General features: G+C 37.1%; 1 protein-coding gene across 1 annotated transcript in view; it reads right to left on the bottom strand.

Moving 5' to 3' along the window:
- Nucleotides 1–25,502, bottom strand: part of LOC150076295 (fat-like cadherin-related tumor suppressor homolog) — a 780,225-nt gene that overhangs the window by 387,741 nt on the left and 366,982 nt on the right. The window contains exon 14 of the mRNA XM_090387312.1: nucleotides 19,272–19,295. Coding sequence (XP_090243438.1) covers nucleotides 19,272–19,295 — 24 coding nt within the window. The remainder of the gene's footprint in view (nucleotides 1–19,271; nucleotides 19,296–25,502) is intronic.

Raw genomic sequence — 25,502 nt, 5'->3', positions numbered from 1 at the left:
TCAAAAGACATACAGACACAAGATGGTCGTCCAAAGAACGAGGTATAAAATATTTGTTCCTACAAATAATAAAACTTCACGAAGTCTTAATTAATATTGAAGATACTATCAGTATTGCTCAGTCTGCTTTTACAAATACACTATTCATTTCTATGCAGATTAAAATAAAATTCTTCATAATATTGACTGTGTAAATAAAGCAATGCAAACTAAAAACCTTTGTATATCTAACTCTTACCAATTAATAAGCACACTGATAAAAAATCTGCAAGAATATTTGCTGATGCTATCAAGGCAGTGTTAGGTGGGTCGGAAAACTGCTAGCTTGGGGGGGGGATACAAGGACTAATAGATTAACAGTAGTCACTGGCACAGGTGAAAGTGATTCTTGCACTGCTTCTATTGGAATGAGCAGAAGGCTGGAAAACAAGATGCAGGGTATTTCAGAGACTGCTGGGAGTCATTGTGTTAGGGTAGCTAAGAATAGGAAGGTTGTGTTAGGGTAGCTAAGAATAGGAACAGGTGCATATATACTTGTGTGTACACCAATGCTAGGAGTTTGGTAAATAAATTTGATGAATTTGAGGTATTGCTCAAAACGTCAAAGGCAGATATTGTTGGGATATCAGAGATGTGGTGTCACACAGATATAAGGAATGCAGAACTCGAATTTCGGGAATACAATGTGTACAGAAAGGATAGACAGGATAGGAAGGGAGGAGGGGTTGCGCTATTAATTAAGAAACACAAAATCCAAGGGGTGAAGCCTGGGACATCGCTAGACAATGCAGGGTCGAGTCAGTTTGGTGTGACATAAGCATTGAAGTAATACTCTTGATCTGATTATCAGTAGTGATTCTTCATGCATTAAGAATCTGCAAATAAAGGAACCACTAGGTGGCAGTGATCACAGTGTGCCGAAGTGGGATTTACTCAAAGAGAACTACCATCAGGAGTAAAGGGAAGGGTTTTTGCTTTCGTAAAGCCGACTACGGTGGTCTTTTTTTTTTTTTTTTTTTTTTTTTTAGGAGCATTAGCAACTAAGGCCATATTGCTCCGGGGATATACGGTGGTCATTCGCTGACCTTTCCGCATCCTCCGTATTTGGTTACGGTGGTCTGAAACAGTATTTAAATTCTATAGGGTGGGACTAACTGATGATTATACCAACAGCAAATTCAAAATGGGAAGCATTCAAAGAACTTATCTTGGACGCTACTACGCTTTACATACCAACTAAGAAATATTGTTCAAGGTTTAGGCCTAAATGGATGTCAGATGAACTAATGAGACACATGGCAGAGAAGAAAAATGCATGGGATACATAGAAATTAACACGTGACACAGAAGCCTATGATAGATATAAGCTGGTCTGTAACCAAGTTACAAAGGAGGCTAGGCAAGCGAAGGCAGATTACAAGAAATCTTTGGCAAAGGATGCAAAGTAAAACAGCAAAGAGTTCTTTACTTATGTAAACTATAGAAGGAAGGGGATGAATCAGATTGGTCCATTTGATATCGATGGTTCAACTGTTGATGATCCTGCTCAAATAGCTAACAAACTGAGTATTTCGCATTGACATTCACACACGAGGATTTATTCAGGGAGGAGAATGCCAGAGGTGAATTAAACTCAGGCAACTGAGAGCAAAGTAGAGGAGAAATTGTTGAAGATAAACGTAAGGAAGCAACTCAGGTGGGTGGGATCTGCTTATCGTGGACTAATGTTATTAGTGGAGTTCAGTGTTGGGTCCATTGTTGTTTTCTGTATTTATAAATCATACTGATAATGGTATATCAAGGGTGACCTAACTAGTTAGGTCACTGAAAGTTTAAATTTTTATTAATGACATGGTCTTGGCGCATTATAGCCTTAGTAGCTAATGCGCCAATAAAACCAAAACAAACAAACAAAATATCAAGCTTAATGTCCAAGTTTGCAGACGATACAAAGGTTGGCAGGGTTGTTAAGGACACTACTGACGCTATGCTGCTGCAACAGGATCTGGAAAGGTTGAGCAGTGGTAAATGAAGTTTAACATTGACAAATGTAAAGTACTACATATGGGAAACAGCAACCCCAGAGCAACGTATCAACTCTGTGGTACTACACTGACAGTGGTAGAAAATGAAAAGGACCTGGCGGTAATTGTGCAGGCAGATATGAAGTTCTCTGAGCAGTGCAGACGGACTGCAAGAGAAGCTCATGGTGTCTAGTCAATGACATACAGGAATTTTTCTAGCAGGGATAAGGAGGTGATTATTCACTTGTATAAGGCAATGGTCAGGCCAAACCTTGAGTACTGTATACATGTCTGGAGGCCTCATTTCAAGAAGGATGTAGATCTGCTGGAACGAGTATAGAGAGGGGCAACAAGATTAGTGAATGCAATGAAGGGTTGCTCTTACGAAGTAAGGCTTAAGTTTTGCAAATTACAGTGCCTGGAGACTAGGCACGGGTGAGGTGATCAGATAGAGGTGTATAAAGCCTTGAATGGTTTGAGCATGCTCAATGCCGACGGGATTCTTCCTCTTGCTCAGAATAATCACCTGAGAGGGCATAAATTCAGATTGAGGAAAGACAGATGTAGGATAGATGTGAAGAAATTTGCCTTTAGCCAGCACATAGTTGATTGGTGGAAGTTTTCCATCTGTTGTTGTGGAAGTTGATAGCCTAAATAAATTTAAGGCTGAGCTGGACAGGCATTTGGAATGAATGGAAGGGTGAAATGAGAGGTTTTTTTTTTTTTTTTTTTTTTTTGGCTGATGCTACATAAGCTTGCTTTTTTCCATCGTATGCCTCTACTAATGCTAATTATGATTTATCAATTCTGCAGGATATAAAATCTGTAACCCCTTTACAATTTCTCCAATTACTGAACAGGCACACATCTGGTGAGTATGGGATTAGCACACCCAGGGTCCTGAGCTGGATATCATCATTCTTCTCTTTCTCGGTGATTCCTTTCTCTCAGTCTCTCTCTCTCTCATGGTAACTTGATAATTTTTTTTGGCTGTGCAGCATAAGCCTCAGGCTTCCTTGCGCCATATGGCTAATAATAATACATTCATGAGTATTGCTATAGAATCTTGTCCAAATATAGAAATAGCGTTACGAATTTTTCTTACTCTGCCTGTAATAATAGATTCTTGTGAAAGGTCCTTCCGTAAACTTAAATTGATTAAAAATTACCTTAGATCAACAAGTAGACAAGAACGATTAACCAACATATCAATTATATCCATTGAAAATCAGGTTGCACAAAACAAATTATGATAAAATTATTGACGATTTTGCTTCAGCAAAGGTGAAAAAAATTCAATTAAAACAATACATCTTCATTGCATATTTTTATTTTATGTTATAATGTTAAAAGTACTATATTTCACAATATTTTGTTTCAATGATTTTATACTAGATATATAAACATAAGCTATCTGTGATTTTTTTATTTTATTTCTCCGTAGATAAGTGAATATTAACAAGTTTCTTTTTTTTTGATATTTTGTTTTGTTATATTCATTGTATTATTTAAATTATTTTATTAATAAGTACTAGGGGGAGCTTTGCCCCCTGCTTGCTTCTTTTGATAAAATAAAATACTTACAGAAGCTTTCGACTACGCGTGTGTGTATGTGTCTCTCCCTCAGTTATGAATACATAACTATGTTACTATATCTACATAATATCAGTGTAGATACACAATAGACAACTCAAAGAAAAACTGCAATTGTAGTGTGACAGGCATCATTTCATCTGTATCTCATATTGTGTTCATCCCTCACAACGGGTTACCATGTATTGCACGACCTTGAATAAGTAATGCTCACTAATAGAGAATCCTATTGTCATTATTCTCGGTGAGCACAACCACCCAGACAGCACCGTTTTAAATCTATTTGGCTTTTCATCGGTGGGTGCCTTTCACACTATAATCGTAGTTTTTCTTAGCGTTATCTATGGTATATCTACACTGATATTATATAGATATAGAATCTTAAAATATTAGGCCTTGTTGCATTTAGTTTATTTAAATAAATACATTACATATAGAAATCGAGAATGGTACCACATGTCATGTTAGATAAACAGTGTTGTTGTTGGAGGTTTTACGGCGCAACGGCAGCTAAAGGCCATTATGCGCCAAACAATAGTATAAACATAGCGCATGACCAGGCTTTAAACAGAAGTTTGTTTTACCACATTAAAAGCTTCTGTTACATATTTTAGTATTTGTTATGTATTTTTTTTTTTTTTTTATGTAAACCCCAAACACGAGAGGTATTAGAACCAATAGTACTTAGTACCGTGCTTGGGTTGGAGGTTGAGAAGTGAAAGAAGATATTTGTTGACATTGGACTTGAACATCTGTAGACTGTAATTTTCAAGAAATACGTATGAAGGAAGGTTGTTCCAGAAAATAGCAGTTGAATGAATAAACAAAGAAGATGAAAAGTTGGTTCTGTGAGTTTGAAGTTGGACAGTAAATGGATGTTGGCTGGTGGCGGCACGTGTTCGGACTGTTTTGAAAGAGAGAACAGGTATTATAGAAGCCAATTCAGAAGAACAGTGCCCATGGAAGTATTTGTAGAAAAGGCATGCAGCAGAAATAGTACGTCTATGAGACCGAGTGGAGAGTCTCTGTTAGACAGGAGTCATGAATTAACCTAACTGCCCTCTTCTGAATGGAATCAAGAAGCCTGAGAGACATTTTGGGGGCACCACCCAGTAGTGGGAACAATATTCCATGGCAGGGAAGATTTGCGATTTATACAGCGTGAGCAGCTGCTTGGAAGAAAACTAACGCCGAGAGCGAAAGAGAAAACTAAGTTTTTTAGATGCAGAGGAAGCAATATTTGTAATGTGCTTGTGCCAAGAGAGATAAGAAGTCAGGATAATTCCCAAAAGAGATATATCATTTTGCCTAGAAATCAGAGTGTCCCCAAAGATAAGCATAGGAGCAGAAGAATCCTTTCTGCGAGATATAACACAAGTCTGAGTTTTAGAAGGATTGAAATCAACAAGGTTGTCATTGCCCCACTGGAGAATTACCTGGAGATTGGAATTCAAGGTATTGGTGGTGGATATTTGAGAAGTTGAAGTTGATTGAGCAGGGTAAGGTTTGTCAAAATGGAAAACGGAATGCAGTGTGCTATCATCGGCAAAACTATGGATAGGATTTCCAGTCAATGGAAGAATGTCATTAAAATACAAGAGGAAAAGGGTGGGGGAAAGATCTGAACCTTTGGGGGACACCAGCATTTTTTTTTTTTTTTTGGTTGTTGTTGGCGCATAGGCTTCTGTGGCCATAATGCACCTACTAAGGTTTTTGCAGTAGTTTGATCCAAGCCCGAGGCGGGAATTGAACCCGCGAACTTTGGGTTGCCAGGCAAGCACTTTACCCACCAGCAGTGGGGAAGTTAGAAGACATAGAACCATTTACCATCACCCTCAGTGAGCGATCAGAGAGAAATCTACAATTACAAATTACCAATTACAAAAAACAGTTGACAAACCATAAGATGGAAGCTTGTTTAGAAGACCTTTATGCCAAACACGATCGAAAGCCTTTGAGATGTCAAGAGCAACTACTTGTATTTCACTGAACCTTTCCATTGAATTAGTCCATAAATGTGTAACATAAGCCAGAACATCACCAGTGGATCGACACTGACGGAATCCATAGTGGTGATCGTTGATCAGACGGAAGGTTTCTAGGTTGTTTAAGAGTTGGCAGTTAATTAATTTCTCCATTACTTTAGAAAGAGTAGAAGTAATTACAATGGGACGATAACTGGATGGGAGGGATTTGTCACACTTTTTAGGAACTGGTTGGATATGAGCAAATTTCCAAGCAGAAGAAAAAACACCTTTGGAATCAGAAAGTGAAAAAAGGTGGCAAAGAATAGGAGTAAGTTCAGGAACACAGGTTTTGAGAACAAGTGGAGAAATACCATTGGGATCTGGAGCTTTCTTAGCATCAAGATTCGTCAAAATCCTTCTGACATCCTTTTGACGGAAGACCACAGGAGGCATTGAATGGAGCATGTTGGGAATGGTGGGGGGTGTTTTACAAAGAACATTAATATATGAATTGGAAGAAAAATGGGATGCTAGCAGGTCAGCTTTATCCTTGACTGAAGTGACAACAGAACTATCTGGTTTGGACAGAGGTGGGAGCAGAGATGGGCAAAAGTTGCGGCCAATAGCTTTGGCAAGGGACCAGAATGCTCGGCTACCATTAGGGCAAGAAGCAAGTTTTCTACTCTTAGCCTGTTCAAACTCTAGTTTGGACTGATTAATAACTGCTTTACAATTGTTGCGAGCTTTGGTGTAGGCAGAAAATGAAACTGAAGAATTAGAAACAAGCCAATTACGATATGCAACATTCTTCTCTTGAACAGCCTTAGCACATTTATTGGAAAACCAAGGTTTAGATAAAGGACGAGATTTTAAAGTGGAGTGTGGGATAAAGGATTCCATTCCTGCAAGAATAATTTCACTGACACGAATTGAGCAAACGTTGACATCAGAAGTTTTGAAACAGTAATCTGACCAAGGAAAAGAAATCTCGCAGGTCATCCCATTTTGCATTCTTGTAATGCCAAACAACACGAGGTTAGGAATAGCCATGAGATAAAGGCTCCATTGGAGAAGAGACAATCACCAAGTTGTGATCTGAAGTGCCTAAAGGACCTCTCACTTCGACCGTGTACTTAGAAGGGTTGTTTGTGAGAAAAAGATAAAGCGTGTTGGCTGTATGATTAGGATTGTCCAGTATTCTTGTAGGTAAATGAACAATCTGTGCAAGGTCATTAGTAATTGCAAAAGCCTCAGCATCTCGACCAGCCGGGTCGGTGTGACTAGAAAATGGAAGTCAGCTGGAGTTGTGAACATTAAAATCACCAAGGAAAATTACCTCACTGTTAGGAAAGTTGGACTGGGGAAAGTCAAGTTGCAAAGAGAGGAAGTCAAAGAGCTCCAAGTGATTAGTGGAGTTGGGAGAATGGTAGAGACAATAGACGAATTTTACACAATGAGGTGGTGAGATTTTAAGCCAGATATGGTCAAAGAGAGTAGATTCCAAATTGCCAAGTCTCTGCCAAGGAATATCAGAACGGACATATGCACAAGTACCACCTTTGAGGCAAAAGGAATCATACAGCGAATAATTTGGGCATCTGAGATGAGCAGTAGTTGAATCAACTGATAACTGAGATTCTGTCAGAAAAAGTACACGGGGTTTGGCAGACTGCAAGTGGAAATGGACATCATTAAGATTAGAATTGAGACCACGTATATTTGTGAAATGAATTAGGAAGTGCTTGGGAGGTTTAGATCTTTTTGCAGATAAGCTTGCTCTATTAGTTTTTGACAATTCATGGTGTATTCAATTGTAAGAAAAAAGTGGGTGGGACATGCTGTATGAAGTAATGAAATTTTTGGATACGGGGTACACATGGTAAGAATATAGTCAGATCCTTGACATAACGTGGCCTTGACAATGCACCCCGCATACACACTACTCTGACCCTCTCCACTCACTATCTGGCAGAGTACAGGTAGCAAGATTATACACTAGCTGATCCGGAAGCTTCCTAGAGAGTTACAAATAGGTTCGGTCCGGTGTACTAACTAGCGCCCGGCCTACGAACACCGGTTTAGAGCTGTAACCTTGAAATGTAAGGAATATTGGATCTCACCACGATGTTCATCATACCCTCAAAAGTCATCGATCATACTGCATGATGGATGAGATAGGGAAGGGTTGACCAGAACTTAGCTCTAGAGACTAAACATGGGTTCCACCACTTCAAGCCTCCAATAAGCAAAATGGTGGTATTGCACTGGTTGATGAGAGTCATCTACCACCTAGTACTGCCTGGTAACATAGAGGGACGGCATTCCTCCATGTGGTGTGGGCACCATGCCTCGACCCCTGCTTACGTTAGTTTACACCTGAGTGGTCACCCACCATGTACTTGTGCATGGAGGGTATACCCAGGATTACTAACAGTCTCACCATCGTGAAGGTGCAAGCAGAGGATTAGGCTGTCCGGACTTTGCCGAAATTGGGTCCCCTTGACTTGAGTTTCACCCAAATATCAGTTCCATCAGCATTTTAGACTCCCAGGTAGCAAGTGCAGTTTGTCTGGCATATCTGAGAGAATGTCTGTGACAACCTCAAGGACCACATCCCTCTTCTCCCATTGGCTAAATAAATATCATTAGGAGGAAAATTATTTTAATATATAGAAAGATATGCAAATCATATATCATTGCAATAGTAATTTTTATAAATTCATACTGATTGACAACCTGCATGTAATTGAGGGTGGGGGGGGACATACTTATATTACTTCTGCCCCAGGCGTAGGATTGCCTAGTTTCACCTCTGTTCAGAACACTATACTGAACAGACAGAATTAATGGGATACCTAGTTCCTGGGCAACACTATGCTGTCACCCCTCTCGCTAGTGGACAAGCCTCTGCTTGGCATGTATATAGGTACACTGCATTCATATAGACGGTAATTCGATGTCAATATGGATAAACGTTGTAAGCTAAGCAACCTTGAAAGAGGGATGATAGTGGGTGCCCGATGCATAGGTCACTCTATCGTGGAGGTGGTGCAGAAATTGCACTATCCCCATTTGACAGTATCAAGAGTGTATTGGGCATATACCATTTCCAGAATAACATCTCATTTTGGACAGCGCTGTGGGCGGAGAAAGGTGGTGGATGAATGTGGCTGTCGATGTCTGTCTTGCATTGTTTCAGCCAACCGGAGAGCAACAGTCGCATAAATAACTGCAGATTTCAACGAGGGAGGTGCCAGAAACATCTCCACCAAGACCATTAGGTGATCATTAGCCGCAATAGATTATGGGCACCGCCGACCCACCACAGTCCCATTGCAAACACTGTGACACAGGGCTCTACGCCTCAACTGGGTAAAAGAACATCGGCACTGGACCTTGGATGATTGGAGGCAGGTCTCCTGGTCCGATGAGTCTTGTTTCCAGTTATTTTAAGTGGACGGGAGGGTGCACATCTGGCAGAAACTGCACCCGTAATGTCAACAAGGAACTGTTCAGGCAGGTGGGCAGTCGGTAATGGTCTGGGGCATGTTCAACTGTCACACATTGAGACTTCTGGTATGTCTAGATGCATCCTAAGGTGGTAGATGACTCTCATCAACCGGTGCAATACCACCACTTTGCTTATTGGATGCTTGAAGTGGTGAAACCCATGTTTAGTCTCTAGAGCAAAGTTTCCGGCACCCCCCCCCCCATACTTCTCTTTCAACCCGTGCATGGTACTAAGTACTATAGGTTTTGATTCCTTTCATGTTTGGGGTTTTCATAAAAAAAAAAATCTCTGAACAGTCCAGGTTACATGTCCATCCTTGTAGACTATTTTCATTGTCATAGTGTACCACCCACAGGGCAATGGACTCTTCCAGCAGAACAATGTGCCTCCCCAATGAGCCGCGGGGATTAGAATATGGTTTGAAGAGCGTTTGATGGATTTTACCACCATGGAATGCCTCCCTGGTCACCAGGCATGAACCCTGTGGAGCATGTTTGGGATGCTGTGGAAACGTCTGTTCGAGCTTTGGATCCTACACCCAGGAATGTGATGGAATTATGGACAGCACTGTAGCAAGCAAGGATGGAAATACCTGTAGAACACTTTCATGAACTAGTGGACTCAATGCCTCACTGTGTGACTGCCTTTATCCGTGTGAAAGGTGGGCCTACCCGTTACTAGGTAGGTATCCAATGATTTCTGTCCACTTCGTTTGTTTGTTTGATATTTAGGAGCATTAGCAACTAAGGCCACATTGCTCCTGGAATATGGGGTGGTCCTTCCCTTGACCTTTCCGCATCCTCCGTATTTGGTGGTGACTGGCTCGAACCCCGGTCTAATCAAGAAGCGTGTGCTACGCACTGCTGCTCCTTCCCACATGGCTACGGAGGCACCCTGTCCACTTGGTGTACATCAGATATTGACAAACACTTGTACGACCCACTGTGTGATCAGTTGTTGACAATAACTGTATTAAAGAGGTTGTTTATGCATGGGTATGGCACTTCCATCATTTCTACTACCCAGGTTGTATGAATGCATCATTTATTCATATCTCATATTTTGAACACCTTCACAACAAGTTGCCTAGGTATTGCACTACTTCGAATAAGTAACACTTCTCTGGTAGAGAAGACTACTGTTGCTTATTCTCAGATGGGCACCCCCACCCAGACAGTACCGTTTTGAAGCTAGTTGGCTTCATCATCAGTGAGTGGGCAGGTACCCTGCAAATAAGTAACAGTAGTCTTCTCTACGAGAGAAGTGTTACTTATTCAAAGTAGTGCAATACCTAGGCAACTCGTTGTGAAGGTGTTCATAATATCAGATATGAATAAACAATGCAGCATTCATACTACCCGGGTAGTAGAAAGGATGGAAGTGGCATACCCATACATAAACAATAATTGTTGTGCAATCAATCATTAGAAAATTGTTGCCAATGAATTTTTCAGAAAGAATACCTCAAAAACTTTAAGAATACATCTGAAGGCTTTACAGGTTGTTTAAATTAACAAGTTAACTGCTATAATTTTAAATAAAAAATTATGTGGGGCCACCGACTTTTCTTTGTTATTATTGTTCCTAACTTGTGTACTTAACCACTCATATAACAAAAATGAAAAAAATCAATTTTTCTAATGATTTATTTTTGTGAGACACCCTTCACATGTCATGAGGCCCAACTGTAGAAAATGGCTTCACTTCACTTCAAACCATGAGACATACTATGTCTCTCATACTGCTTGTCGTGCAAGCTTGCTTATATTTATGGCATTTATTTCTCCAGGTGATATTAATTTGTGAAGTTGCAAAGTGCAAAATAAAAAGTAATTATGTTTACTTAAGAAGAAAAATATCTACATACAACTACAGTAGAGCGTCGATAATTCAAACTAATTAGGACTGAGGGTAGGTCAGACTTCCCATTTGTTTGGATTTTTGAACTTATCAAAAATATTGTTCTAGAGACAAGAAGAAAAAAAAAGGTTCTTGTTTATACTCTGGCACGATCACCAAGTCAGTGGAATTTCCAATAAATCAATCAATATAAATATTAATTGTATTTAGCAGTCACGGGTTGAATCCCGGTCCACTCAAATAGTGTGCGCTATTGCACTTGTGCTCCTAAATTTACATGTTTTTATTCATAGGTAACTGGAAAAAAAAAAAAAAAAAAAATGGAACTTTCAGCCACAATGACATATGTATAGGCCTTTAATGAAAATAATTACTTATTTTTTGTTGCACCATTTTCGAACTTCGTTACTTTGATGTCAGATCTCTCACTCATTTCAGCAAGAGTAGTTGAGGTGGATGGCATTCAGTTTGTTGATTGTTTGTTGATTCAGCATTCAGTTTGTTTGTCGATTTTCACATGTCATTTAATTGGTTAATTGGTAAGGTAATAATAATATAAGGTAATAAGGTAATAAATAATAAGACAAATTTGTGTTTTATATCTTCATTTTTATAGCCTGTGGATAATATTCTTCCGATTTTTACTTATTAGAATTGTCATTTAATAGAATCAAAATTCAATTTGCAAATGCGATCACAATAACTGTAATTATTTTATTGCACCGTCATAAAAAATAATAAATGCTGGCTCGTTTGGATTATTTACGTTCCGAATTACTGACGTTCGGATTTTCAATGCTCTACTGTATATAAGATAATATTCAACCTCTCCACATATCCATATGATACAATAGTCGGTAAGAGCCAAGTCCTGTTTCAGAGTGAAAAATGACAAACAAGTGAAATATTTTCCTTGATGGTCTTCTGTGTTAAATATAAACCTAAAAAAAAGAGTCATATGTTGGTTGATTTGGTCGTTTTTAACCGTGCATTAGTGACATTGGCTATATTGCGACAAGACCTTAATAATAAAAAAATACAAAAGGATTTTCAGTAAATTTTAAAAGTGATATACCATAATTTTAAAAGTAAATTTTAAAATTGTGGTATATAAAGACTAAAATAAAATGCTCTGTATATGCAAAGTTGGTTTTGCATTGTCCCCCCCCCCCCCCCCTTGGCACCTCCGTAGCCAGGTGGGCAGGAGCAGCAGTGCGTAGCACACGCTTCTTGATTAGACTGGGGTTCGAGCCCATGACCACCAAATACGGAGGATGCGGAAAGGTCAAGGGAATGACCGGAGCAATATGGCCTTAGTTGCTAATGCTCCTAAAAACCAAACAACAAAACACCCCCTCCCCTCCCCATGTAGGAATAGACTATGTCATTCTGATGAAGGCTCAAAGTTGAGAAGAGCTGATATAAGATTGTAGTTCACATGTAGTAATCAGATTTTGAGATACTGAAATCTTTCCAACATCAAAAGAGTGGAATGATCATGGGAGCAAGACATGGGGGTGTTAGTATCTTAACAGCAGCCAACATGATTGAGTGCTTCATTCTGTGGTGTCACAAGTCTACCATATCTAGCTCAACATAAAACAACCAGACAAAGGTTGCATGTGAGACAGCCATGTATGGTCATTAATGTCTGCGGAGAGTGCCGTGTGTCTTGCCTCGTAATACAGTAGCAACACAGCACAGTGGCCCAGCTAATCATCCAGTAAAATGTAGGGATAGCAGGATCAATATCCACATGGAATATATGCTGTAGATTGGCTCATATAGGCTATGGCAGTTGGCGACGATCATGGATACCCATGCTCACTATGAGACACAAACTGTGACTTGCATGGGCATGTCAGCACTAACAGTGGACTGCTAACATGTTTAAATCTATTGACTGGTCTGATGAATCTCATTTCCAATTGTATCATGCTGATGGGCATATCCACATCTGGAGAAAGCAACATGAGGCTATGGCACTTGGATGCACTCCTGGTGTTTGATTTGCTAGACTGTTTGAGGCATGCCCTGGTTCCTTTGATCACCATTGGAATGGAATAGAATAGAATTTTTAATTTTAGTATTAAAAACTAAGATGCTACTTACACATATTAAGTTAAGTTAGAAAAAAACCTAAAGTAACTGTATTCAAATAAATGAATGCAAAATGAACAGAAATCAACTGGAGTACACATCTCAAAGTCATTGAGAATAATAATTCATCATCAGCAAGAAACTAACTACTGACATGACTGTTCATTTATATATGGTCAGACCTCCCTTTAACAAACTTCCATATAGTGAATTTTTCTGTTCAGAGAATTTGACTTTCGATTGGAATTACGTTGAAAATAGTTTTGTATAATGAAGAAAATTTCCATATAACGAACTGATTTTGAGACCTGTGTACACATTGTTCACACCTCTGGCCTTTAAGCAATACAGCTAATGCTGTAGAAAGCATGGATTAAGAGCTAAAATTATTAAGAATTAATCCCTCTATCTTTTAAGAGCTGAAGGAATTAAGAGCTAAAACATTCCACAATTTAGTGGTGCCCGTAAAAACTATACAACCACCTCTACTGCACGAAAAGTCGAGCTGGTCAACAAATACTATCCATCCACAGCCATTGGCAGAGATTAAGGGATATTCCTGATGCAGACACTGTCTCTGGTCAACCTGTTTTCTGCTGTAAGCACCCTATTAGAGAATTAGGAGAGAGTGATTTTCCTTTATCCAGGAAATTGATGTTGTTTTGCAGAAATGAGTCATCCACACTTTCACTAAATTCCACCTGTTTCTGTTTACATGGTAAGTACAAGTGTCCCTAAATCAGTTTTGTTTTAGTTGCTGTGCAAGTAACCTTACAATGTCTAAGAGGAAATTCTCGAATGTAGTGGAAAAAGTGGAAGTGATTAAAAGTGTAGATCGGGGCATTAAAAAAAAAAGAAATAGCTCTTTAAAATTTGGTATCCCTGATAGTAGTGCATCAACCATTCTGAAAACCTCTGTTTCGATTCTCAAACTGTTTAAGGAAACAGAACCCAGGTGGAAGTGTGTAAAATTATGTCTGGATGAAGATGCAGAAAAGCCATTTTTAAGTGGGTGAAGTTGATTTTAAACCAAAACATGCCAATATCAGGGCCATTAATAAAAGAAAAGGCTATGGAGTATGCATCTTTTCTGGGGCATAAAACATTCCAAGCCAGTTCTGGCTGGCTGGACAAATTTAAAAAGTGCCATGGCTTACTCAAAAAAGTTATTTCTGGTGAAAGTGGAGTTGCAATCAAAGAAGACTGTACCCATGGGAAAGAAACCATTTTTAAAAAATTATGGCCCCAGGACTACAAGTACAAAAAAAAAACCTTGGATGGCAAATGAAATTTCTGAACAGTGGAATTTAAATTTCGATAGAAAGATAACGAGAGAAAACAGAAAAATTGTGTTGATTGCCAACAACTGCCCTGCCCAACTTCACTCAGTAATTTCGAAACTTAAGTGTGAAGCTTCGAATACCTTCGAAATACCTTGTAGCCTTTCGAAAGCCTTCTCTAAACTGCAGCCAAGAGACCAAGTCATTATCAAGAATTTAAAAATGCACTACGAAAGGCACATCAGAAAAAAAATTACAGTGAGAATAGAAACCAGCCAACTTATAGATTCTGTTATAGATATGCATACCAGAGTTAGAAAAAGTGTGCAGTCAAGACAGGACGGAAAAAAAACGATTAAGATTTTTTTCCAGGTTTTGCTAAAATGCCAATTAACAGTGATGGGAGGTATAAATTATTACAAGATATTGAGCAATCTTGGGAAGAACTCCAAGTGAGAGGATCAGTGGAGAAATTGTTCTTGATGAATTTTTAAGAGTTGATAATCATGTCATAGTAACTGAATATCTGAGTAACTTCAACATTTTAGGGAGTATTCAAAGAACTAGTGACAATATTGACGATGAGTTGGATGAAAATGAGGGCAATATTAAACCATCCAAACATGAAATGTTGGTAGCATTTGAAACTTTGTGGAGAGGACTTCAGCGTGAAGAAAATTTGACAGAAAATATATTTGAGTGTGTCAACAAATACAAACATTTTTACGAACAATGTACAGTAAAATCCAGTGTACAACAAAAATAACTAAATATTTTACGAAATAATTCTTAAAAGTATACTAATATATGATGGGGTATCAAAACATCCATACCCTTACCTAGAAATAATAGCCCTAGAAAGGTGATGTTTGTTGTTTGATTTTTAGGAGCATTAGCAACTAAGGCCATATTTGCTCCGGGGATATGCAGTGGTCATTCCCTGACCTTTCCGCATCCTCCGTATTTGGTAGTCAATCAAGAAGTGTGTGCTACGCACTGCTGCTCCTGCCCACCTGGCTACGGAGGCACCTTAGAAAGGTGAAACTTTGCAGGAACTTTAATCCTTTTCGATGTACATGTACTCTCCATGTATAATAACACATTTCTCCCATCTAAACATAATTAATTATAATTAATTAATAAATTAATAGAATCATGACTCAGACCAGAGCAGCAAAGCAAAAGGCTCAAGCTAATGGAAGTGCTGTGGCTCAGAGCAGAACTGAGGGGGGCAGTTGTCCTCTGACTCACAGCCTTATAAAATGCACTGTTTGCTTGATGTTTGCAGAGCAATCGGGTATGGGACATGATACTGCCAAGGGGGATGTCTTTGTGTGTGCGCGATGCAAGGAGTGTATCGATATCAGGCAACAACTCGGCGTTCTTGTGGGCCTATATGAGAGCTTGAAGTACAGGGTGGATGTCGGATAGATGTGCGGAAATTTGCCTTTAGTCAGCGGGCAGTTGGTTTGTGGAATAGACTTCCATCGCTTGTTGTTGAAGTTGATAGCCTAAACAAATTTAAGGCTCAGCTGGACAGGTATTTCGAACGAATGGAGGGGTGAAATGGGAGTAGTGGTTGTTTTTTTTTTTTTTTTTTTTTTTTTGGCTGATGCTGAATAAGCTTGCTTTCTTGCATCATATGCCTCTACTAATGCTAATGCTAACATCATGGCAACTCGTTGTGAAGGTATTCACAATATGAGATATAACTTAAAACGATGCTGCTTTGCAAATATTTTGTTCATTCAGATTTGGCCATGTATTATTGATGCTTTCGCACTATACTTATACATAGTCTAGACTTTTCCATAGCTTGAGGCTTACGCTCTAAATGCTTTATAGTCTAAATACGTCATACACCATCAGGCATCTCTCATATTGTGGAGTTATACTTCATAACTGTTTTGCCATCATTGCATCACTTGGGTACCTACCCACTCACCGAAGAAGGGCCAAATAGCCCTGAAACGGTGCCGCTAGGGGGAGCTTGATGATGTCCGGAGTTTCCAAGAATAGGTAACAACAGCCTTCTCCACTGGGGAAGTGTTGCCTATTTGAGGAGTTTATGAGTTTTTGAGTGGTGTGAGTTGAAGGAGTTACTGTCCCTTTCATTCTTCTACACCGTTTCTTTTCCTCTTCCACTCCTACTATAACTTTCCCTCTACCTTTTTTGCTTTTCTAAGTCGAATAGGGACAAGTGGGTATTCGAGTAGATATTCACATACATACAAATAGCCCTGAAACGGTGCCGCCAGGGGGAGCCTGATGATGTCCGGAGTTTCCAAGAATAGGTAACAACAGCCTTCTCCACTGGGGAAGCATTGCCTATTCGAGGAGTTTATGAGTTTTTGAGTGGTGTGAGTTGAAGGAGTTACTGTCCCTTTCATTCTTCTACACCGTTTCTTTTCCTCTTCCACTCCTACTATAACTTTCCCTCTACTTTTTGCTTTTCTAAGTCTAATAGGGACAAGTGGATAGTTGAGTTATTATCCCACACATATACAAAAAAGCCCTGAAACGGCACCAGGGGGAGCCTGATGATGTCCGGAGTTTCCAAGAATAGGTAACAACAGCTTTCTCCACTGGGGACGCGTTGCTTATTTAAGGAGTTTATGAGTGGTGTGAGTTGGAGTTACTGTCCCTTTCATTCTTCTACACCGTTTCTTTTCCTCTTCCCCTCCTACTATTACTTTCCCTCTACCTTTTTGCTTTTCTAAGTCTAATAGGGACAACTGGATAGTCGAGTTATTATCCCACACAAATACAAAATAGCCCTGAAACGGTGTCGTCTGGGTAGTGGTATCCATCTGAGAATAAGTAACATTAGTCTTCTCCTCAGGTGAAGCGTTACTTATTCGAAGTAGTGCAATATCATGGCAACTCGTTGTGAAGGTATTCACAATATGAGATATAACTTAAAACAATGCCGCTTTGCTAATATTCTGTTCATTCAGATTTGGCTATGTATTATTGATGCTTTTGCACTATACTTATACATAGTAACACCTAAAACACAACTTCCATGCTAAAATCTATTTTAAAAACTTGAATGGATACTTATAACACCAAGGCACAACATCTCTGATGAGCTATCAAAATTCATACAAATCACTACCAACATTTGCTAGAAATCTGTATGAATTTTTCCTGTGAATGAAAGGAAGATTATTATATTTTCTTCTAAGCTCCACTTGTATTGTAACTTTTCATTTTAAAACTGTTGAAAACATTTTAAAACAGTTTTATAATTACAGCCTTATATAATTATTTAATATACACATGATCTAATACCTTGTGTTTGTTAGATTAAGCTCTGCTCTTACTGCTGGTTGGTCATTTAATACTTTAATTACTGAAACTACCAAATGGTGCCTGTAAAATTACTCTACTGTCCAATAAACATTACTTGATACTGCTTCTAATTGTTGTAAACAATAAATGATTATGGATAGCATCAAGTAATGCTATATAAACATGCAACTGCTGCTGTATCAGTTCCCAAAAGTACAATAAAGACATCATCATTGTGGGTTCAGAACTTTTTAAAAATTTTAATTACAAACACTACATTTTGCAGTTAAATGTTTAGCAAAGTACATTTATATTACTGTAATCATGTTATATGAACTAATAAATATTGTATTGTTTAGTGTTGTATATTATTATAATGATGAAATGATTTAATGTATTCTATGCAGATTTTTTTTAGTTCTATTAAATTATTAAAAAAAGCAGCTGAATATTTATTAAATGAACAGCTCAATTATCATTAAAAAAAATCAGATGAATATGTAAATATTCAGCAGCATTTTTAATAATTTTAACAACCAAATAAAAAATTAATTTATTGCACATTCTGTTACTTAACCCGGTACATAAAACAAATGGGTAGGAGATATTTTATTGAATTCAACTACCCAGAGCAGTCATACATGCTATATCTTTTATTTCGAATGAAAGAGGCCTTCGGGAGTTGGGAAAGAATGACATCAAAATTTCTTTAAAAACTCCAACTGACTGAGTATACAGAAATAAAATAAAAAATAAAATGTGTATTTTTCAGAATACAATATTTACATATCACACATCTTTGCACAGGTGCCACTTTAGCAGTCTATTCACTTTTCATAGCATTGCTCTAAGAACTTCGTGGTGGGCAGAGACATCCTGGAATGTCAAAAGCTGTTTTATTTTTTTTTCTCCTTTTTTAACTTGTTTTATTTTGCTTTTACCTTATATATTTTATAATAAATATTATAAATATCATAAATAAATATTGTAAATATTTATGAAAATATACATATTTTTATTTTATTTGTGTTTACTCAGTCAGCTGGAGTTTTTGAAGAATATTTTGATGATATATCTTTTATTCTATGTGGAAACCTTATGAGAAGTACAAAGCAAAACAAAAATGCTAGAATACCTTCTTCAAAGTAATTGAGATTTTGGTTAAACATACAAAGGAATAAACTAATAAATATAGACATTATCAAGACTTTTTACACCTTTTTGCTATTACTAACCAGTGATTTTCAGATTATGGAAATATTGTCTGCAATAGCTTTAATAATTTAAGCCATTACTCTTATAAACTTATATCTGTAAACTTTAAAACCTTAATCTAGGAGTAACCTTCACACACAGCTGAGTAACTATGACTGCCATATTAAAACAACAAAATAAAGTTTCAATATAAATATTTTAAGATACAAAAGATGTGAGGAAATATCACAAAAAATTATGTACCACAACTTAAAAATTGAAATATGAGTTAATAAACAACAAAAAGATTAATAGTATATTAATCTTTTTTGTAGCTCAGAATAAAACTGCTTATTCATCTAGTTAACTGATGAACCCCACATAAATACAAATTCTTCAATCAATCAGAAAAATAAACAAAATTATAAAAAATAATAATAATACTTACATGGCTCATTGCTATTAGATGGCTCTAACATCAGAGGGGATAGGAAAAACAATATGTTAAATAGGGAAAACAAAAACCAGCAGAGAAGGTTATGCAGATATAATAAAGGCAAATAGAAAACACTTATGTACATGTCAGCAATGTTAATTTCATTAAAATTTAATTACCAAAGTTAATTGCACTGATTGATATTATGAGAGTCAGCACTTTGGAGCTTTAATAAACTGGTGAAAATATGAGGCCTGCTGAAGAATTTACATATAAAACGTTTCGTGATTCTTTAAATCTCTTTTCTATGGCAATTATTACTTTACGTTTTAATGATGGAGTATCACTATGAAATGAAACAAAATAAAGAAAACAGACAAAAGTCAAATAATAGAAATTCAATTAACAGATGGCATGGCATAATAAAGCTTTGATTTGTCTTGAAACTAATTAGAGAGAGAGATCCTTAAAATGCAGATTAACTTATTTACTTTTAACAAAAATGCTTTCTTCTTCTCCTCATTTTATGTAATATTTTTGCTCAACAACTTAACAAAAAATGAAGAAATTTAAACACAATAAATTGTTAAACAGATTAAATCGGTTGGCATTACAATAATGCCAACCATTTATACATAAATTAAATTACAAGAAACTAAGAAAAGTAATAATGGGAAATTTCTGATGGCTAATTATCTGATGGTTAAAATGGAAACTTTTTTCTATTATTCATATTTGAAATAAATTTATTTTAATTTAAATTTAAAAAAAGTTGTGTGAAATAACTGGAAATTTCTCAGTATGGAAAAAAAGGAACAATAATTCTTAGCTGGGTGGGTGATGATGCCAATATATTCTCAATATGCATATTCACCATGCATCAGGAGAGATGTTTAAATATTCAATCCCACTGATATTTATTATAGCTCCAAGGTGTTAATTACTAAAAGCTTTTAGCACTAAAGATATAATAATTAATACCCATCACCAAAAGAGTTATTTAGTAAAATATTAAATACTGCATTAAACAAATTATCATTTCTCACCTGAATATAGGAAAACATAGGCAAGCAATAATAAAAAAACAAAAATAATTAATAAAATTTTAACAAAAATGGTTATAACTCATAATTCACTATAAAATGAACTATGAATTCTTTATGTATCATTACATAAAAAAAAAAAAAAAAATAGTTCATTAATTGTTTTAGTAACTGTTATATGCACAAAATAATAAAATTATTTCTTGCAATATTCAAGGGAACAAAATCAATATTACAAATAACTACAATGATTAAAGTGAGAAAATCAGAACTTGAAGAGAATTCATTGAAAAAAATGAAAGCTATAAAAACATTAAATATAATGAGTACTCTTTTGACAAAAGAGTGTACTGGCTTTTTTCAATATTAAGCAAGACTAATCAATAAGACATTAAGCACTATATTATTTTTTAATATAAAGTTATATTGCATATTAGAACGCACTACATTAAAATTTTGTATTTTTGGATAATACAAATCTATCTTAATATAGGTTCTAATTATTTATTTCACATTTGTTATAATTTCTCCTGATAAGGATCCAACAATAAAGTAACTCCCAGAATTCATAGGAAGCCTTTGTGTGCAAATTTCTGGACAAGGAATCCATTACTGAATTAAAAAAAAAAAAAAAAAAAAATACAACTGCCCTGATATCTTTGATCGCACTGTTTTTTCAGAAAGTACGTGGACACTTAAACAGAAAAACTTTTTAAAAGAGCTAATAACCTTATTGTGTTTTTTAACTTGGTCAGGAGTAAGATAGATGCAACATTCTTGACACTGATCAAATGGGAAATAAGGCTTGAAATGAACTCTTTTAAATTTCATTTTTGCTTTGATCAGCAAGAATATAACACATTATTTACATACATATTTACAGATAGAAGTATACTACAATGTGGGAAGATCTGACAAAATTTAATATGCATATATTATTTTTTGAATAAAGAAAAACAATGAAATTTGCAGTTTTCCTTTGGTTAGCTTCCTGCAAATGGTAATGAAAATTCCAAAGTATCATCTTGTCAGCAAGAGTGGTATCTTCTGTTGTTCCATAAAATTAAAAAATTAAATATTTTTACATTGAAGTTCCCCAATCCAAAGCTCATATATTCACAGTACATTGTCCATGAATTACTGTATGTATGTTATTTGGTCAGTTTTCATGTATTGTTTTCTGTGAGATAAAATCTTGCAATCCTTGCTTGAGACAAACTAACTTGCCCATGTCATGAAAGAAAGCCCATAAAAATTCCTTGTGTTATTTAGGGATTTGCCCTCGGGTCTTTTTTGAATAATGTGCAAGGGCAGTGATTGTATAACTGTTGCGCTACTTGCAAGGGCTCCTTGTTTCACATAATCACGTAGAGACTCCGCATGAAATAAAGAAAGATTAACCAAGGCCTACAGACATTCTAATTAATCCACAGCTGGATTACTGGAAGTCTATTGTATGTACAAACAAGTTTTAGAATCTCAGATTGAAACCATTTTTATAATGTATTTCAGAATAGTATTTATGTCAGGAATTATATGGGTCATTTTAAGTCATATGTTCCTGAGGTTTGTTGCAAATATTCTTCCAGAGATAACAGCTATGGGTGCTACTTGAGAATCTAAAATGCCAACAAAGCTCATATTCAGGTTCCACTTGTGAGTCACTCACATGGAGTGAATTTTGGCAAAGTCCAGTTGTTGCAGAACAACTGGAGTTTGTACCTGTACCTTCATGATGATGGAACAGTTACGAACCTTAGGTACATCTCTATGTGTAAGATTTAAAATCTTGTGCCTAGTATACTGGATGTGATCCCCAGGTGTGAACCAACATAAGCAGTGGTCAATATGTATGTGGCATTTACGCTACACAGAGGAATGGTTAACCCTTTGTGTCCACTAAGCAATATAGTAGATGACTCCCAACACTGTTTGCAGTTCAAACACCTTGCTTAAGGGAGGTTTGAGAGGTGAAAACCATGTTTGATCTACAGAACAAAGTTTCTTCATGATAGAAAAGACATTTCCTCCTCTTTTCTATTGTGAAGTATGAATTGTGTTTTTTGATGCTGATTGGTATCAGTGAGGTCTAATATTCCTTACACTTCAAGGGCACTGCTTTAACAAAGTTTTTTTCAGTTTGACCACTAAACAGTACACCAGAATGGCCTAATGTTTTGAAGGTATCCAGATCAGATCAGATGGTTGTATAATCTTGATGTGATCCCCAGGTGTGAACCAACATAAACAACTAATCTACTAGTTGTGACTCAAAGAAATCAGAGTATTGTGTATTTGTCTGGGGGGATACAGTGTACAGTGTTCAATGTCTTGTAGCGCTGGGGGTTCCCCAACTTGGCAACATAACTATGTGATGCAATACAAACTCTGTGAAGGTCATATAGTATGTGTAATTGTACAGTTTGTACCATATTGTGGGGTTACACATTGGTCTGTTGTAATTGTACAGTTTGTACAATGTGGGGTTACACATTGGTCTGTTGTTCGTGTGGCCTCGAAGCTGTGGGACCCTTGGAAAAACAAGGTTCCCCATTGCCTATCAAGAACCATGCAGAGGTGGGTCAGGTAACAGAGTAAGATCACTGGATGGGCAAGTTGCTGGAATTGCATGAATTTGCCAAGAAGGGACCCTAAAGAGAGACAAAAAAAAAGCAGAACTTTTTGTTGGAAGTGGGTGGGGGGAGTGGTATAGTATTGATTGTCAAATGACACTGAGAGGGCCCCAACTCCACTTTGTGTACTCTGTGCCACACTCTGAGATAGTGTGGCACAGAGTACACATTGGTCTGTACAATGTAGTATTGGTCTGTTGTTCCTCCAGCATTTAGCCATGGAGCTTCTAGTGGGACCCACATTGCCCATATACTTCTGGCAGGTGAGAACCCTGGTCTGCACTTGAGAATGCCAGGAAAGGCAAAAAAAAAAAAAAAAAAAAAAAAACAAAGGTGGTAATTTTTTACAACCTAGTCTACAATAAAACCTAATTTCAATTGAGAAAATTAGGGTGTCCAGAACATTGAATAATCCCTGAATGAATGAAATAGCAAAACTGGTTATGTAGGTGGATTTCAGAATTCACTCACAACCTGAACTTGATAAGTATGCAACATTAACTTTTCTGTGGCTGAATGGGTGTTCCTATACAACAACTCATACAAACTCATAGAAATTTAAACAGAAATATTCCAACAGAAATCTCCAAGGTGCTCGCTCCTTCAATTTCCTGCAGTTTATCTTCTGTTAAACCTATTGACTTGCAGTTGTTTACAAACAGTGTTTTTTTCCAAATGACCAATGTTAATGTTTTTGGTAAAAATAAATACCATACAATGTGATAAATTGTGTTATTTGATACAAATCTATTGGTGTATTTATTAATGTATGTCTCATGGCATTAAAAATTATTTCAATGCAAAAATGAAAACAATTTTATTCAGTGACATCAGGATTTAATCTGTAAAATAATGAGCTGGCATGGAAGCTTCTGATTAATCAAATGACCAATGTATTAGCATTAGTAGTAGTTGTTGTTGTTATTTGGTTTTTAGGAGCATTAGCAACTAGGGCCATATTGCTCCGGGAATATGCGGTCGTCATTCACTGACTTTCCGCATCCTCCATATTTGGTGGTGACGGGCTCGAACCCCGGCCTAATCAAGAAGCGTGTGCTGCTCAGTAGTAGTAGTGGCATGTGATGCAAGAAAGCAAGTGTATGAGCTTATGCAGTTTGTTCCAGCAATTAACCACCCGCTGGCTAAAGGCAAATTTCTGCACATCTATTCTACATCTGTCTTTTCTTAATTTGAATTTATGCCCCCTTAGGTTCGTAATCTGAACAAGTGGAATGATCCCATCAGAATTCAGCATGCTCAACCCATTCAAGGCCTTATATACCTCAATCATATCACCATGCAGGTGCCTAGTCTCCAGCCACTGCAATTTGCAGAACTTTCTATTTAACTGTATCCTGTCCCTGTAGAAGCAATCTCTCATGTTAACAATCACAGACCACACTGAGAAAAATTCTACCCCATGAGCCTTTTAAAATCTCTTCAGAGCAGAATTGATTGACAAGGCTTTCATCACATACTCCCTCCTATTGTGTCTGGGCAGGATTGTAGATCACTTTCAAATTTAACCCTAACTCACGACTTTTTTTTTTCAACATTGACCTGTACATGTTTAGTAAATCCAGAGATCTCCTACACTTAACATCATTTGTGCCAACATGTGCAACAATATCACCTTTTGATATTGTTGCACATGTTATATCTGTTAAAAAATTATATCTGCTCTACAATGTTAAAAAATTATATCTGTTCTCCAATATTAAAAAATTATATCTGCTCTACAATGTCATCAACTTTTACCCCTGGCAGACATACCCTGGTGCTATTCCACCTATCCTTTTTGCACAACATATTTCCTGTTTCCCTGACAATTGAGTCACCGCCAATAAATAGCTCCTGTGGGACCAGTGCATTCTGCCCTGAAGATTGGCACTGTGTTGCCTGGTACATAAGAGTGAGCTCTCGCATTGAGTTGGGCAGCTGAGAGCTTGATGCCCCCTCCATTTCTTCGAGGGCATCTACCTGACTCTACAAACTCTCACAGATGCTCATCAGAATGCTGAGTAGGTGCCTAATTTCTTCACATTCTCTGCATCCAGCACCATAACAAATCATGGTTAGATCATGTCCTGTTCCAGAAAAGTCTGCAAACACGTCACATTTTGCATATTTTTTTAGACTGTTACATTGGAGAATGTAGCAGTCTAAAAAGTTATACAGTTTATTGAAACTGTATAACAGAATATTCCAAGAAAATGTATTTTCTTGGAATATTCTGTGCTTTGATCATGTCTTGGTTCTTGGATCATGTCGTAATGTATGTCGTCTAGGCCTGGCTGTGGACAAAACTTCATGTAGTTCATTTATTGTGAATGGTTGATTGTAGGGCTCATTACCTTTTAATTTAAATTTGATCATATGCTTTTCTGCTTTTTCTTTTTGGATCAGAAATTCCGGATGGCATGAAGCTTTCACTGATACTTTTGCAAAGGTCTCACCTAATGTGTTTGCAATAACGGTAGGTTCAGTCAAACTAATTCCATTGCAGACCAGTATTGGCGATGGTCTATTTCTATATTTACCTGTCATTTTTCTTATTTTATTCAAGA

This window comes from Mastigoproctus giganteus, chromosome 13 (assembly GCF_048544385.1).
Source record: "Mastigoproctus giganteus isolate SK-2022 chromosome 13, ASM4854438v1, whole genome shotgun sequence".
In the NCBI taxonomy this organism is placed as follows: Eukaryota; Metazoa; Arthropoda; class Arachnida; order Uropygi; family Thelyphonidae; genus Mastigoproctus; species Mastigoproctus giganteus.
This window is presented reverse-complemented; position numbering and strand designations above follow the sequence as displayed.